Source organism: Gopherus flavomarginatus, chromosome 6 (genome assembly GCF_025201925.1).
Source record: "Gopherus flavomarginatus isolate rGopFla2 chromosome 6, rGopFla2.mat.asm, whole genome shotgun sequence".
Lineage (NCBI taxonomy): Eukaryota > Metazoa > Chordata > Testudines > Testudinidae > Gopherus > Gopherus flavomarginatus.
The window spans coordinates 34,106,918-34,122,173 of NC_066622.1; the positions used below are offsets into that span (position 1 = coordinate 34,106,918).

A 15,256-nucleotide genomic window follows, 5' to 3' on the forward strand; every position below is an offset into this window, starting at 1 on the left:
GGGTAGTGGGGGGTAGGCGCTTTATTGAGGATATAACATGCTTATTGCTGTAACAGCCACCACATTCATGCAACAGCCACGCACACAACATGGACACACAGGGCTCCCTGGAGCTGGGGAGGGGATCCCAGTGGGGTGGGTGGGGGGAGGAACATTGTGTCACTCTCTCTCACAGCTCCACCGCCTTTAGGAGCCCTGCCCAGCAGGGCAGGACCAGAGCCGCCATCCTGGGGCACCATGCAGAGGGGCTAGAGCCCCCTAGATCTGCACACTGAGCTGCTGGGCAGATGGAACGGGTCCTGGAGGCGCTCACTGGAAACAAATCCTGGAGCAGCGGCCTCTCTGCGGGCAGGGTCTGACTTCCAGGCAGCAGGAACTGAGGATGTTGGGCTGCAGGGGGCTCCCTCAGCAGGGAGCAGCAGCACTGGAGATGCTGGGATAGAGGCTGCTCTGCCAGTGGGGTGGGGGCTGGGGGCACAGCCCCTGCATGTAGCAATAAATAAAGCAGTCTGGGGCATTCAGTCCCCAAGTCCATTGCTCTGGCAGCAGCCCTGATCCTGTTCTGGGCTCTGGGCCAGCTCCCCACATGGGCCTCCATGTACCGGTTCTCCAGGTGCCACTCACACCTCGATGCTTGGGTCAGAGCCCAGGCCTTGCTTCTGCAGCAGCTCCTCCTGCTTCATTTTGGGCTTCTCTGACCGTGTGTGCCAGACCAGAACCTGCAATGGAGAAGTGCAGGACAGAGTTGGGGTCTAGAGAGATCCCCCCTAGACCGTGACCCTCCCCCAACCAGCATCCCCAGCCAGTCAGCACAGCTGGGGAACTGAAGACAGCTGGGACAATCCTGCTTAGAGGCAAAATTTCACATTCCCCACTCCCAGCACCCAGGAGTCCTGATCCCCTGCCCTAACCCACTTGATCCACTGCACTCCCAGCACCATGGATAAAACCCAGGAGTCCTGGCTCCCAGTCCCCCTCCTCACCTTGGTGCAGTTGTCAGCTCGAGGCTCCAGCTCTTCGATGGAGACCAATGACTGCAGCAGGCTGCTCTCCAGGTAGCCACGCTCAGCCAGCATGTCGAACCGGGCCTCGCGATTGGCCAGCAGCAGCTGCAGAGCAATAGCGAAGCCGGCCATGTCCATGGGGAAGGGCCGGTTGGGCTTCCAGGCTGTGTAGAAGCCCACCACCCTGCCCTTCTCCACCAGAGGGCGCTCGAAGCGCAGGCCACCCACGAGCCCCACGGGCCAAACCGAGACACGCTTGGTGGAGCGGATCTGTGGGGGAGAGAGAGGGGTGTCAGCAGCAGAAAGAGACCTCCACATTGGGGAGGCAAGACAAATGCCTCCCTCTTCCCCCAACCCCAGTCTCCCACCCCCTGCCTCCATCACCCTGCCGCCCACTCCCTTCCCTGTCACCCCAGCCCCTGCCACCCACTCCCTTCCCTGTCACCCCAGCCCCTGCCTCCATCACCCTGCCGCCCACTCCCTTCCCGTCACCCCACCCTCTGCTGCCCACTCCCTTCCCGTCACCCCACCCTCTGCCGCCCACTCCCTTCCCTGTCACCCCAGCCCCTGCCTCCAGCGTCCTGCCGCCCACTCCCTTCCCCGTCACCCCACCCCCCCTGCCGCCCACTCCCTTCCCCGTCACCCCAGCCCCTGCCGCCCACTCCCTTCCCCGTCACCCCAGCCCCTGCCGCCCACTCCCTTTCCTGTCACCCCAGCCCCTGCCTCCAGTGCCCTGCCACCCACTCCCTTCCCCGTCACCCCACTCCCGCTGCCGCCCACTCCCTTCTTGTCACCCCAGCCCCTGCCTCCAGCACCCTGCCGCCCACTCCCTTCCCCGTCACCCCAGCCCCTGCCACCCACTCCCTTCCCGTCACCCCAGCCCCTGCCTCCAGTGCCCTGCCGCCCACTCCCTTCCCCGTCACCCCAGCCCCTGCCTCCAGCACCCTGTCACCCCACTCCCTTCTCCGTCACCCCACCCCCTGCCACCCACTCCCTTCCCTGTCACCCCACCCCTGCCTCCAGCATGCTGCTGCCCTCCCCAGCATCCAGCACCCTGCGGCCCACTCCCTTCTCCAACACTCTACCCCCGTGCCTCCAGCACTCTGCCGCCCACTCCCTTCCCCATCACCCCACCCCCATGTCTCCAGCGCCCTGCCGCCTCCCCCATCACCCCACCCTCTGCCTCCAGCGCCCTGCTGTGACAAAGTGGGGATTTTTTGAAATATTTTAATGCCATGTCAAGTGTCTCCATTTCTCCTGTATGGTGCATTGTTACCCAGCGCGTGTGTGTGCAGGGGGGGATGACACTGCTCTTGGGGCAGGCTGGAGACAGAGGTGAGGGTGTCGCCTGTCTGGGTCTCAATCCCCTTACTAGTGGAACACCCCAAAAGACAACAGACAAATCCAGTTGTCTGGACATTGCTCCCTAGCAATCAATGACCCAGAAAGCTATAGACTTCCCCGCCCCCCAGCAGAGGGGCTGAGCAATATTCCCCCAGGTTGAGATCCAAGGACTGGAGAGATGTGAGCAGGGGTGGAGGGGCAAGAATGGGTGGCTGGAGGCAGCTGGGGCTCGCACCTGGAGTCTGACAGAGATCAGACGGAGGGTCAGTGAGAGCTCACTACAGCTTGGCTGGGCCCTGGGCTAACCAGACTGGACTGTGCTTTAACGTCTGTTCTCTGTGCTACCCTAAGGACTCCCTGTGGTGTGTTCCAGAGGACTAATAAACCCAAGTGTTTTGACATCACTGTGTGAGTGTCACTGCCAGCTTGGCAAGGTGCATTAATCCCTGGGGAGTGTCCCAGTCTCCACTGGGGGTCCGTCTCAGTTGGACTCGCTGAATGGAGCTCACAGGGTGAGACAGGTGTGCTGGAAGCCTAGAGGTCCAGTTTCATGAGGCGGTGAAGCCATGTGTCTTATACGGCCTCCAGGGGGTCTGACACACTGAAGGGGCTCCTGCTGGAGACTCTTCCCAAACTGGGACTGTATCACCGATCTTGTGGATCCATGAGAGGTGGTGGCAGAGGTGGGATGCTGAATGCACCGGTAGCATTTTGTAATAAATGACTTGCAGCAGTAAAACAAGGATAGTTAAAGGAAACAGCAAAAAAAATGGTCTGTAACCAGCTCCCTAAGACAGGCAACGCAAACGTGTGCAGGCAAAGAGGGTTAAGCATTGGGAAGATCAACAAGGTGCAGCTGCATGGCTGGAGAAGGATGACCGGTCCGAGAAGCAGGATCCATATCCAAGCAGGGTTCCAAGAGGGTGTGAGACTAGCAACAGGGCATCCTTGAGACCCGGCTCCCCATACAGCAGTGGTCTTCGCGACCTGGTTCCCCATTGATAGATCTGAAGTGGTGGGATTTGGCACTGAGAGTGAAGGTGCTAGCAGATCGTTCCCTCTCGGCTTCCAAGGAGAAAGAACAGCGAAAGAACCCAGAGAAGGAGTGAAAGCAGGAACCAGATATGGAGAAGAAGAGGGACAAGTGGGGAAAGATGCTGATTCCACAGGGAACGTAGATCCCAAATCGTTGCCCCAGTTTACAGAGTGGGGATACTGATGCCTGTTTCACTGCCTTTGAAAAGGCTTGTGATTTGAACCAGGTTCACCCTGCAGACTGGCTCCGCTGTTTCATCCCTTACTCAGGCCCACCTCTATAGAGGCGTTCAGCCACATGGATGGAGCTGACCCTGGGGACTATGAACAGTTCAGAAAGGCTCTACGGCTTACGTTTGAATTGACATCGGGAGCTTACAGAGAGGTTTCAGGGTGCGCAAAAGACCCAGGGTGTGACCTACATGGAAACCACCACCTTGATGGGAGAATATCTCCACAAGTGGGGTAAGAGTGAGGGGCCAAAACATGAGAGGATTGGTTTAACGTGGGTGGGTTGGAGGAACTCTATGAGATCTGTCCTCACAAGCTTAAAATGTGGCTAGTGCACAGGGAACTGAAAGATCTACATAGCACAGGTCAGTTGGCCAATGAGTTTGTGGACACTAGGTCTGGGTATGAAGAGAGACCCAAAGGGAACTGGGATAAGCATGGGTCCTGGGAAAGTGAACCAGAGGAGGCACCCCAGGAGCGAGACTCGGGTAAACCCACGCGGGCAGGCCTCTTTCTAGGGACCTCCGAGACGTGAGATGTAATATCTGTAGGAAAACAGGACAGAAGTGGGCACTATGGCAAAGGCTTGATGAAATAAGGTTTGCTACTTCACTCTGCCCAACCAAGAAGGCCGCATTGTAGCTCAGGCTCTGAGTGTGAGTCACACAGCTAGCTCCTTGGGGGCACTGGGGGTGGTGAAAGATGGGCTCCTGATCCAGGCACTGTACACATGTCCTGTGGTACTCTGCTGGGCTCAGACTCATGGGATCCCCAGTGGGAGCAGAAGGTGCTGGTTACTGGGAAGATGTTCCTGGGGTAGAGAGAATCTGGGACAGAGAGCCCTTGTCAGAGCAAGTGGTACAACCCATCACATGCTGAAAGGCTGTGTCAGCTGGGTTAAGGTTTCTTTTGTCTGGCTCTGTGCAGACCCAGGAGGGCTCAGGGTGGCTGGTCTCCAGGATATCAGCTCTGACATCCTTTTGGGGACTGACTGTATCACCTTAAGACAAAATTCTGCCCGTTTCTGTACCAGCCCAGGATTTGACCCACCCGAGCCACCAGGCTCAGACTGGAGGTGTCAGTTAAAATGCAAATAGCTTGTTTGGCAGGGAGCAGGAGGGTTTTCCCCCCTTGCTTGCAACATAAAGGAATGGCTGTTAGCTCAGGACACCTTTCAGTCTGTAACCATACAGCCAGATCTGAATGGGGCAGGAGAACGGCCTCAGCCAGCTGCACACGGGAGATGTGAGTCACACTGGCTCAGGCAAAACTTCCCTGACGTCTGATGCTGTGACCAAGGGAGCAAGCTCCCGGCCTGCTCTCGCTGGGAAAGTAGAGGCAGAGCCGAGCCCTGTGGTATCTGAAACCCCAGCTGAGTGTGGGCAGACACAGGCAGGGCAGGGGGATGGCCAAACAGGTTTGCCCTGGCCAGGGGGAGAGAAGCCCCAGTGAAGAGGCTACTTCTGGTAACAGACACCTGATCAGATGGTGGCCCTGACCACATGCATTCTCTTAGCCAAGAGAGCCTGAATCACGGCCCACCAGGAGCAGGGGATGAGAGGATTGTCCTGGGGGTGAAGGCAACAGACTGACCCCAAGTGGGGAGATGGGCTCCCTGCATCACACAGCGCTGGGGTTAAGACACACCAGTGTGAAGGAGCCCCTTGCATTCCTGCCTCACCAGACTGTGGGACACCACAGCCCCAAGGATATGGCTGGGCAAAGACCAAATGATCCAGGAGTTACTTCCTACCCCAATCTAGGGTAAGGACACCCCCAGCTGCAGCCAAGCTGACACTTGGAGGACCAGGGCTCATTGCCTTCCTCACTCCCCAGCCAATGAGGTGGTTGAGGGAGTGGCTGGACCCCAGCCCAGTTTCAAACTCAAGGTTTTGGGGTACAAAAGAGCATGGGGCTGCACCCTGCTGGTGCCATCTAACAGACCAGACCTAAGGAAGGATGGGAAAGTGCTCAGAACGGCGTATTCAAACTATAAGTTAGACTGAATGGCAACTGTGCTATAAGAATCTGGAGAGTGCCGGGTGGGACAGCTACTAAGGAGAAAGGGAAGATGCTGTAGTATCTCTGGATAACATTTGTGGGTTCGAACTTCCCCAGGTGACTGGTTTAAGTGACCCTGCTCAGCTTGGTCTCAAAGAGGGAAGAGATGTGACAAAGTGGGAATTTTTGGTAATATTTTTATGAAGCTTGTGTGTGCCTCAGTTTCCCCTATATGCTACATTGTTACCCAGTGGTGGTGTGGGAAGGGGGGCGGGGCAGGACTGTTTGGTCTTGGGGCTGGCTACGAGACAGAGCTGTGGGTGTCACCTAACTGTCTGGGCCTTAATCCCCATAGAAGTGAAGCCTGTAAAAAAGACAATGGCAAATCCAATTGCCTGGACATTGATACCTGGCAACCAAGTGGCCCAGAAAACTATAGACTTCCCTGCCTCCCAACATGGGGGCTGATCTCAGATCCAGACTGAAGAGATGTGAGAGGAGGGAGAAGAGCAGGAGTCAACCGAGGAGTCTGAGGAATCAGACTGAGGGTCAGAGACAGCTTGAACCAAGGGGCTCACTATAGCTTGGCTGGGCTCTGGGCTAACCAGACTGGACTATGCTTTGATGTGTGTTCTCTGCGCTAACCTAAGGACTCCCTGTGGTGTGTTCCGGAGGACTAACACTGGGAGTGTCACTGAAGTGCTTGGCGAGCTGCATTGATCCCTGGGGAATGTACCAGTCTCCATTGGGGTGTCTCAGTTGGACTCGCTGAACGAAGCTCATGGTGTGAAGCAGAAATGCTGGAGGCCTTGAGGAACAGGTTCAGGAGGCAGTGAAGCTGTATGAGGGGCTGGCACACTGAAGGGGTTCCTCCTAGAGACTGTTCCAGAGCTGGGCCCATAGCACCGATCACGTGGATCTGACACACCTGCTGCCCCCACTTCCACAGCACCCACAGCCTGCCTCCAGTGACCTGCCCCCACCACCCCCATTACACCTACGCTGTCCCAGTGCCCCACTCCTTCCCCCTGAAGCACACAGCACCCACCTCATCGAAGAGGCGCAGGCTGTAGGTGTTGTCGTCGTCGGCGAAGTAGACCACACCCTCCTCACTGAGCTCCCGGTTCTCCCGCAGCCACTGCAGGGCCAGGTTACGCTGCTCCACGCCACGGGGCTTCAGCCAGTTGGGGTCACTCTCCTTGAGCTTCTGCTCCTTGGGCGTCTCCGTGTGCAGATGGGTGAAGCGCAGGCCGCTCTGGGCCAGCAGCTCCGACACCAGCTGGGTCTTCACTGGGGAGTCCTCTACCACGATCCAGTGGAAGTTCTTCACGTGCAGGAAGGTCTGTGACATGCGCACCAGCTCAGCCTTCTGCACCAGCCTGCGGGAGAGGAGAAACAAGAGAGATGCACCAGCTCAGCTTGGGGGGGGAGGGGAAAACAATAGAGAAATGCACCAACTCAGCCTTGGGAGGAGGGGGAAACAATAGAGATGTGGCAGCTCAGCCTGCGGGGAAGGGGGAAACAATAGAGGAACGTACCAATGGGGAGAAGCCAGAGAGAAGCACATCAGCTGGAGAAGGTGGTGGTGGGAGAGAAACCAGGAACATGCAGCAGCCTTCAGGGAAAGGGGTGGTGATGAGGCAGACTGGGGTGGGCAAGGGGGAGCACGCAGTGGAGTTAGACTGTTCCTCCCAATGGAGATGAAGCAGTCGGGTTCCAAAGAGCACCTCTTGGGTATCGAAATATCCATTTCTGGAGTTGCCAGTGCTTGGCATTAGAGAAATCTCAGCTCCTCCGGTGCAAATGGGTTTAATACCAGCTCCATCTTCTGGAGGGATATTCTTCCCCTCAGCCATGTCTTACCCCAGCAAGGCAACAGTAACTGTGGGTGTGGAAACCCACACTCATGATCTCATCTGATGAGGATGGGAGGAGGCAGGCCAGTTAGAAATATGGCTTAGTAGCTTCTGCAGAGGTTGCTTCCCTGGGTGCTTGGAAGTGACGGGAGTGTTTCCATAAACACTGACTGGTGCTGGACGGGGAGCAGGGCCCCTTTCAGCCCCGACTGCTAACACTGCAGCAGAGCCTGCTGGCGGGTTCCATGGGAGCCACAGGCCCTAACCTGCTACCTGCAGGCGCCTGCTCTCCTTGGCGCTGGGTTTCAGGCTGCTGAATCCAGCCCTGGAGTAATTTCTGTTCCTAGCACATGGAAACTCTTCCCATCCCCAGCAGAGCCTCCCATCTCCCCAAGCCCAGCCTATTCCCAGCAAGGCTAAGCCCCTTCCAGCTCCCCCCAGCAGGAGCTCCCACCTGGCATAGGTGGGTGTGATGGCATAGATGACAGGCAGTGCCTGTCCCTCCAGCTCTGGACCCTTTCCTCGTGCCTGCAGCCGCTTCACCTCACTCAGCAACTGGGAGATCTTCTTGTCCTTGCCGTGCATGAGGTCGCTGGCTGATCTCAGGTGCTGGGAGCAGTCGCAGGGCTGCCCTGGAGCCAGGCAGAAGAGGAGGCAGACAGGTCAGAGAAGGGAGACCCTCTAGGTCGCAGCTAGCCCACCCCTCCCCAGGGGAAGACTGCCTGGTCCCCAGAGTGTTCCCTGCCTGACTTGAAATCCGCTGAGTAACGGTGTTCCCAGCCCTTCCTCATCTCCCTACTGGGGAGCAGCGGGGCTCCCAGACAGACCCATTCCCATCAGGGAGCTGCGTGGCTCCCAGCCTCTCCCCTGGGGACGATTCCCCAGCTGGACCCAGCCCTGGTCAGGGAGCAACCAGGCTCCCATCCCTTCTCCCAAACCAGCATGGTCCCTCCTAACCCACTCTCTGACCCTCGAGTACTCCTGTGATTCCCCGAGATTCCTCAGACAGGGTCAGTGCTCTTCCCTCCAGCCCAATCCCTCATTCCGCACCTCTTTACACAGATGCCCAGTGGAGCTGGGGCAGGGGCTAGCATCCAGTAGGACAGGGGCTGGCACTGGTACCCAGACAGGTTCCCCTTTCTGTCTGGCTGTCTCACTAGGGGGAGAGAGGATGTTCAGGGGCCAGTGACTGCAGGCACTGTGCTCTGGTGGGGATCGAGAACAGCTCCTGGCCCAACAGCGCTGTCCAGGCCCACGAACCTGCTCTGAGTTCAGCCCCAGCACCACAGCTGCTGCGCTCAGCCCAGCACTCACCCAGCTGCAGCAACGCGTACATGAGCCCAATCACCGACACTAGGAAGTAAATGACAAACACATTCTTCAGCTTCACCTTCATGGTGCCACTCTGGCCCCTGGGGAGATGGGGAGGGAGTGGCTGGTTATGGGGGTATCCTGCTGCAGCACCCCCCCTCCCCAAACTGCTACAGTGAGCACATCCAGGACATACTGGGCACATGGACACACACCTCTAGCACCGCAGTCGCCACCTCTGTACCATGGCCACCCTGGACCTCCTGCACCACCACCACTGGGAGTGCCTCCAGGCGGGGCTTGCCATGTCTCTTGGTAGCCCCTGGCACGACTGGGCTCTCTGCAGAGACCCAGGTGTGACTGATGCTGTCAGGAGCGTGGGGCCCATGTCCCTGGAGAGTTCAAGATGACAATGGCCACTCCATTGCCCAGACATTTGGTACCGAGCAACTAAGGACCATGAATTCCGCCCCCCTCACCCCCTGCAGGAAGCTAGCCATGCTTGCGGGGGAACAGGAACATAGGACTGAGGAGGGGCCAGGTGGATGGAAGCTGGAGACTCTCCTGAACTGAGACAAAAGAGGGGTCCGAATAAAGCTGTGGCCTGGCCAGGAGCCTTCAATTCAGGCTGGGCAATGCAGCAGGAAGTGGATAAGGATTTGGAGCCACGTAAATCTCAGCCCCACCATGGCCACTGTGCCCACTGGAGGGAAAGGGGGACATGGCACCATCCCTGGAGAAATCACACCCCAGGAATGGGGGGGAGGATGGGGGATGTGCCACCATCCCTGGGGATGGGGAGAGCATGACACCATCCCCAGGGAGATTGCGCCACAGGGATGAGGAGGGAAATGTGGCATTGTACCTGGGAGATTGCGCCACAGGGACGGGGGGGGACGTGGCACCATCCCTGGGGAGATGACACCACGGGGATGTGGTGGGGGGATATGCCACCATCCCTGGGGAGATTACGTCACGAGGATGTGGGGGAGGGACATGGCACTGTCCCTGGGGAGATCACGCCACGGGGATGGAGTGGACAGGGGTGTGATGGAGTGGGAATTTTCTGTAATATTTTGTATGAATAGTGTGTGCATGCCTCAGTTTCCCCTGCATGCTGCATTAAGTAGGTGCTGGGAAAAGGTTGTTTACCCTCTGCAGAGACCCAGGTGTGACTGATGCTGTCAGGAGCGTGGGGCCCATGTCCCTGGAGAGTTCAAGATGACAATGGCCACTCCATTGCCCAGACATTTGGTACCGAGCAACTAAGGACCATGAATTCCCCCCCCCCCCCCCCGCAGGAAGCTAGCCATGCTTGCGGGGGAACAGGAACATAGGACTGAGGATGGGCCAGGTGGATGGAAGCTGGAGACTCTCCTGAACTGAGACAAAAGAGGGGTCCGAATAAGGCTGTGGCCTGGCTAAGATGGACCATGCGGTAACTTTCTGTTCTCTGTGCTAAGCTAAGGACTAACAAAGCCTTCTATTTTACAGTGCTGGCTGAGTGTCCCCGCAGATGTCAGAGGTGGGGCATTGCTCCCTAAGATTGTACAAGTCTCCTTCAGGAGGTCCATCCCAGTTGGACTGGCTGAATGGAGCTCATGGTGTGAAGCTTAGGAGGTGGTGAAGCCAAATGGCTTATCCTGGAAGAAGAGCTGTGTCTGGCATGCTGCAGGGGTTTTCTCACAGCGGCAGTTCCAAAGCTTGGGCCATAGAATCAGACCTGTGAATCCAGGCCAGGAGGTTGTGGCCCCATCCCTGGGAAGATTGCACGATGGGACAGGGAGGCAGAGATGTGGCACTGTCCCCGGGAGATGGCACCATGGAGACATGTGGGGTTGGACATGGGATATGGCAATGTCCCGAGATTACACCACAGGGAAGGGGAGCAGGGGACATGGCACTGTCCTGGGGAGATCGCAGCATGGGGAGGGGGAGCAGGGGACACGGCACTGTCCCAGTGAGATCGCACCAGGAGTATGGGGAGAGGGTGGCAGGGAACACGGCACTGTCCTGGGGAGATTGCAGCACAGGAATGTGGGGGGAGGCGGGGACAGGGCACTGTCCCGGGGAGATCGCAGCATGGGGATGGGGGGGAGGCAGGGGACACAGCACTGTCCTGGGGAGATCGCAGCACAGTGATGGGGGGGGGAGGCAGGGGACAGAGCACTGTCCCAGGGAGATTGCAGCATGGGAATGGGGGGGAGCAGCGGACACGGCACTGTCCCGGGGAGATCGCAGCATGGGGAGGGGGAGGGGGAGCAAGGGACACGGCCCTGTCCTGGGGAGATCGCACCAGGAGTATGGGGAGAGAGTGGCGGGGAACACGGCACTGTCCTGGGGAGATCGCAGCACGGGGATGCGCGGGGAGGCAGGGGACACGGCACTGTCCCAGGGAGATGGCAGCACGGGGATGCGGGGGGAGGCAGGGGACACGGCACTTCCCGGGGAGATGGCAGCACGGGGATGGGGGGGGAGGCAGGGGACACGGCACTGTCCCGGGGAGATGGCAGCACAGGGATGAGGGGAGAGGCAGGGGACAGGGCACTGTCCCGGGGAGATCGCAGCACGGGGATGAGGGGGGAGGCAGGGGACAGGGCACTGTCCCGGGGAGATCGCAGCACGGGGATGAGGGGGGAGGCAGGGGACACGGCACTGTCCCAGGGAGATGGCAGCACGGGGATGCGGGGGGAGGCAGGGGACACGGCACTTCCTGGGGAGATGGCAGCACGGGGATGGGGGGGGAGGCAGGGGACATGGCACTGTCCCGGGGAGATGGCAGCACAGGGATGAGGGGAGAGGCAGGGACAGGGCACTGTCCCGGGGAGATCGCAGCACGGGGATGAGGGGGGAGGCAGGGGACAGGGCACTGTCCCGGGGAGATCGCAGCACGGGGATGAGGGGGGAGGCAGGGGACACGGCACTGTCCCGGGGAGATGGCAGCACGGGGATGTGGGGGGAGGCAGGGGACACGGCACTGTCCCGGGGAGTTGGCAGCACGGGGATGTGGGGGGAGGCAGGGGACAGGGCACTGTCCCGGGGAGATCGCAGCACGGGGATGTGGGGGGAGGCAGGGGACAGGGCACTGTCCCGGGGAGTTGGCAGCACGGGGATGTTGGGGGGAGGCAGGGGACAGGGCACTGTCCCGGGGAGATCGCAGCACGGGGATGGGGGAGGGAGGCAGGGGACAGAGCACTGTCCCGGGGAGATCGCAGCACGGGGATGGGGGGGGAGGCAGAGGACAGGGCAGTGTCCCGGGGAGATCGCAGCACGGGGATGGGGGGGAGGCAGGGGACAGGGCAGTGTCCCGGGGAGATCGCAGCACGGGGATGAGGGGGGAGGCAGGGGACAGGGCACTGTCCCGGGGAGATGGCAGCACGGGGATGAGGGGGGAGGCAGGGGACAGGGCACTGTCCCGGGGAGATGGCAGCACGGGGATGTGGGGGGAGGCAGGGGACAGGGCACTGTCCCGGGGAGATGGCAGCACGGGGATGTGGGGGGAGGCAGGGGACAGGGCACTGTCCCGGGGAGATGGCAGCACGGGGATGTGGGGGGAGGCAGGGGACACGGCACTGTCCCGGGGAGTTGGCAGCACGGGGATGTTGGGGGGAGGCAGGGGACAGGGCACTGTCCCGGGGAGATCGCAGCACGGGGATGGGGGGGGAGGCAGAGGACAGGGCACTGTCCCGGGGAGATCGCAGCACGGGGATGAGGGGGGAGGCAGGGGACAGGGCACTGTCCCGGGGAGATCGCAGCACGGGAATGTGGGGGGAGGCAGGGGACACGGCAGTGTCCCGGGGAGTTGGCAGCACTGGGATGTGGGGGGAGGCAGGGGACAGGGCACTGTCCCGGGGAGATCGCAGCACGGGGATGGGGGGGGAGGCAGGGGACAGGGCACTGTCCCGGGGAGATCGCAGCACGGGGATGGGGGGGGAGGCAGAGGACAGGGCACTGTCCCGGGGAGATCGCAGCACGGGGATGGGGGAGGGAGGCAGAGGACAGGGCACTGTCCCGGGGAGATCGCAGCACAGGGATGGGGGAGGGAGGCAGGGGACAGAGCACTGTCCCGGGGAGATCGCAGCACGGGGATGTGGGGGGAGGCAGGGGACAGGGCACTGTCCCGGGGAGATCGCAGCACGGGGATGGGGGGGGAGGCAGAGGACAGGGCACTGTCCCGGGGAGATCGCAGCACAGGGATGGGGGGGGAGGCAGGGGACAGGGCACTGTCCCGGGGAGATCGCAGCACGGGGATGGGGGGGGGGAGGCAGGGGACAGAGCACTGTCCCGGGGAGATCGCAGCACGGGGATGGGGGGGAGGCAGGGGACAGGGCACTGTCCCGGGGAGATCGCAGCACGGGGATGCGGGGGAGGCAGGGGACAGGGCACTGTCCCGGGGAGATCGCAGCACGGGGATGCGGGGGGAGGCAGGGGAAAGGGCACTGTCCCGGGGAGATCGCAGCACGGGGATGGGGGGGAGGCAGGGGACAGGGCACTGTCCCGGGGAGATCGCAGCACGGGGATGGGGGGGAGGCAGGGGACAGGGCACTGTCCCGGGGAGATCGCAGCACGGGGATGGGGGGAGGCAGGGGACAGGGCACTGTCCCGGGGAGATCGCAGCACGGGGATGGGGGGGAAGGCAGAGGACAGGGCACTGTCCCGGGGAGATCGCAGCACAGGGATGGGGGGAGGCAGGGGACAGGGCACTGTCCCGGGGAGATCGCAGCACGGGGATGGGGGGGGAGGCAGAGGACAGGGCACTGTCCCGGGGAGATCGCAGCACGGGGATGGGGGGAGGCAGGGGACAGGGCACTGTCCCGGGGAGATCGCAGCACGGGGATGGGGGGGGAGGCAGGGGACAGAGCACTGTCCCGGGGAGATCGCAGCACGGGGATGGGGGGGAAGGCAGAGGACAGGGCACTGTCCCGGGGAGATCGCAGCACGGGGATGGGGGGGAGGCAGAGGACAGGGCACTGTCCCGGGGAGATCGCAGCACGGGGATGGGGGGGAGGCAGAGGACAGGGCACTGTCCCGGGGAGATCGCAGCACGGGGATGTGGGGGGAGGCAGGGGACACGGCACTGTCCCGGGGAGTTGGCAGCACGGGGATGTGGGGGGAGGCAGGGGACAGGGCACTGTCCCGGGGAGATCGCAGCACGGGGATGGGGGGGAGGCAGGGGACAGGGCACTGTCCCGGGGAGTTGGCAGCACGGGGATGTGGGGGGAGGCAGGGGACAGGGCACTGTCCCGGGGAGATGGCAGCACGGGGATGGGGGGGAGGCAGGGGACAGGGCACTGTCCCGGGGAGATCGCAGCACGGGGATGGGGGGGAGGCAGGGGACACGGCACTGTCCCGGGGAGATCGCAGCACGGGGATGGGGGGGAGGCAGGGGACAGGGCACTGTCCCGGGGAGATCGCAGCACGGGGATGGGGGGGAGGCAGGGCACAGGGCACTGTCCCGGGGAGATCGCAGCACGGGGATGGGGGGGAGGCAGGGCACAGGGCACTGTCCCGGGGAGATCGCAGCACGGGGATGGGGGGGAGGCAGGGGACAGGGCACTGTCCCGGGGAGATGGCAGCACGGGGATGGGGGGGCGGAGTGGCGGCGGACATGGCACTGTCCCGAGGAGATCGCAGCACGGGGATGTGGGGGGGGGAGGCAGGGGACACGGCCCTGTCCCGGGGAGATCGCAGCACGGGGATGAGGGGGGAGGCAGAGGACACGGCACTGTCCCGGGGAGATCGCAGCACGGGGATGGGGGGGGAGGCAGGGGACAGGGCACTGTCCCGGGGAGATCGCAGCACGGGGATGTGGGGGGAGGCAGGGGACACAGCACTGTCCCGGGGAGATCGCAGCACGGGGATAGGGGGGGAGGCAGAGGACAGGGCACTGTCCCGGGGAGATCGCAGCACGGGGATGGGGGGGGAGGCAGGGGACACAGCACTGTCCCGGGGAGATCGCAGCACGGGGATGGGGGGGAGGCAGGGGACAGGGCACTGTCCCGGGGAGATCGCAGCACGGGGATAGGGGGGGAGGCAGAGGACAGGGCACTGTCCCGGGGAGATCGCAGCACGGGGATTGGGGGGAGGCAGGGCACAGAGCACTGTTTCAGAGAGATGGCAGCACTGAAGCAGGAACATCCCATCGTTGCTATGGAGACCGCGCCGCGGGGGACGGAACGTGCTGCCGTTGCCACGGAGATCGCGGCTGGTTACTCACCGCGCCGGCCCCGGGGGGTGGGGAGCGGGTCACCAGAGGGTCTCAGCACCCTGCAGCCTCCTCCGCACCCGGCACCGGCACTTCCGGTCCGGCCCCTTCTCTGCTCCGGGTCACACTCAGCACCAGGCCACATGGGCCTCTAATCCTCCGCCCCCTGCAACTCACTTCCGGTCCGAGCCCTTCGGCAGCTCCCCCACTTCCGGTCCCTATGGCAGGAGCCCGGACTCCTGGGTTCTAAGTCCCGGCCAATCACCAGC

The 15,256-nt window shown here is 61.8% G+C and overlaps 1 protein-coding gene across 2 annotated transcripts; it reads right to left on the reverse strand.

The window, feature by feature from the left end:
• Positions 1-3: 3 nt before the first annotated feature.
• B3GAT3 (beta-1,3-glucuronyltransferase 3) lies at positions 4-15,156 on the reverse strand. 2 transcript variants are annotated; one of them, XM_050960555.1, is made up of 6 exons: positions 15,000-15,156; positions 8,786-8,883; positions 7,926-8,103; positions 6,664-6,994; positions 984-1,274; positions 4-719 (listed from the first exon to the last, which is right to left on the reverse strand). In XM_050960555.1, the coding sequence occupies exons 2-6, from the start codon at positions 8,865-8,867 to the stop codon at positions 621-623; spliced, it is 981 nt and encodes a 326-aa protein (XP_050816512.1). In that variant the 5' UTR covers positions 8,868-8,883; positions 15,000-15,156; the 3' UTR covers positions 4-620. The 2 variants fall into 2 exon arrangements, with proteins under 2 accessions (XP_050816512.1, XP_050816513.1); XM_050960556.1 differs by lacking the exon at positions 15,000-15,156 and adding an exon at positions 8,998-9,096.
• Positions 15,157-15,256: the final 100 nt, after the last annotated feature.

Excerpts from the sequence above, each read along its gene's own strand:
- B3GAT3 (XM_050960555.1), bottom strand. The coding sequence starts at position 8,867 with ATGAAGGTGAAGCTGAAGAATGTGTTTGTCATTTACTTCCTAGTGTCG. Across the intron at positions 8,104-8,785 it reads GTACGCGTTGCTGCAGCTGG|GGCAGCCCTGCGACTGCTCC; the intron begins GTGAGTGCTGGG and ends GCCTGGCTCCAG. Across the intron at positions 720-983 it reads GAGCTGACAACTGCACCAAG|GTTCTGGTCTGGCACACACG; the intron begins GTGAGGAGGGGG and ends TCTCCATTGCAG.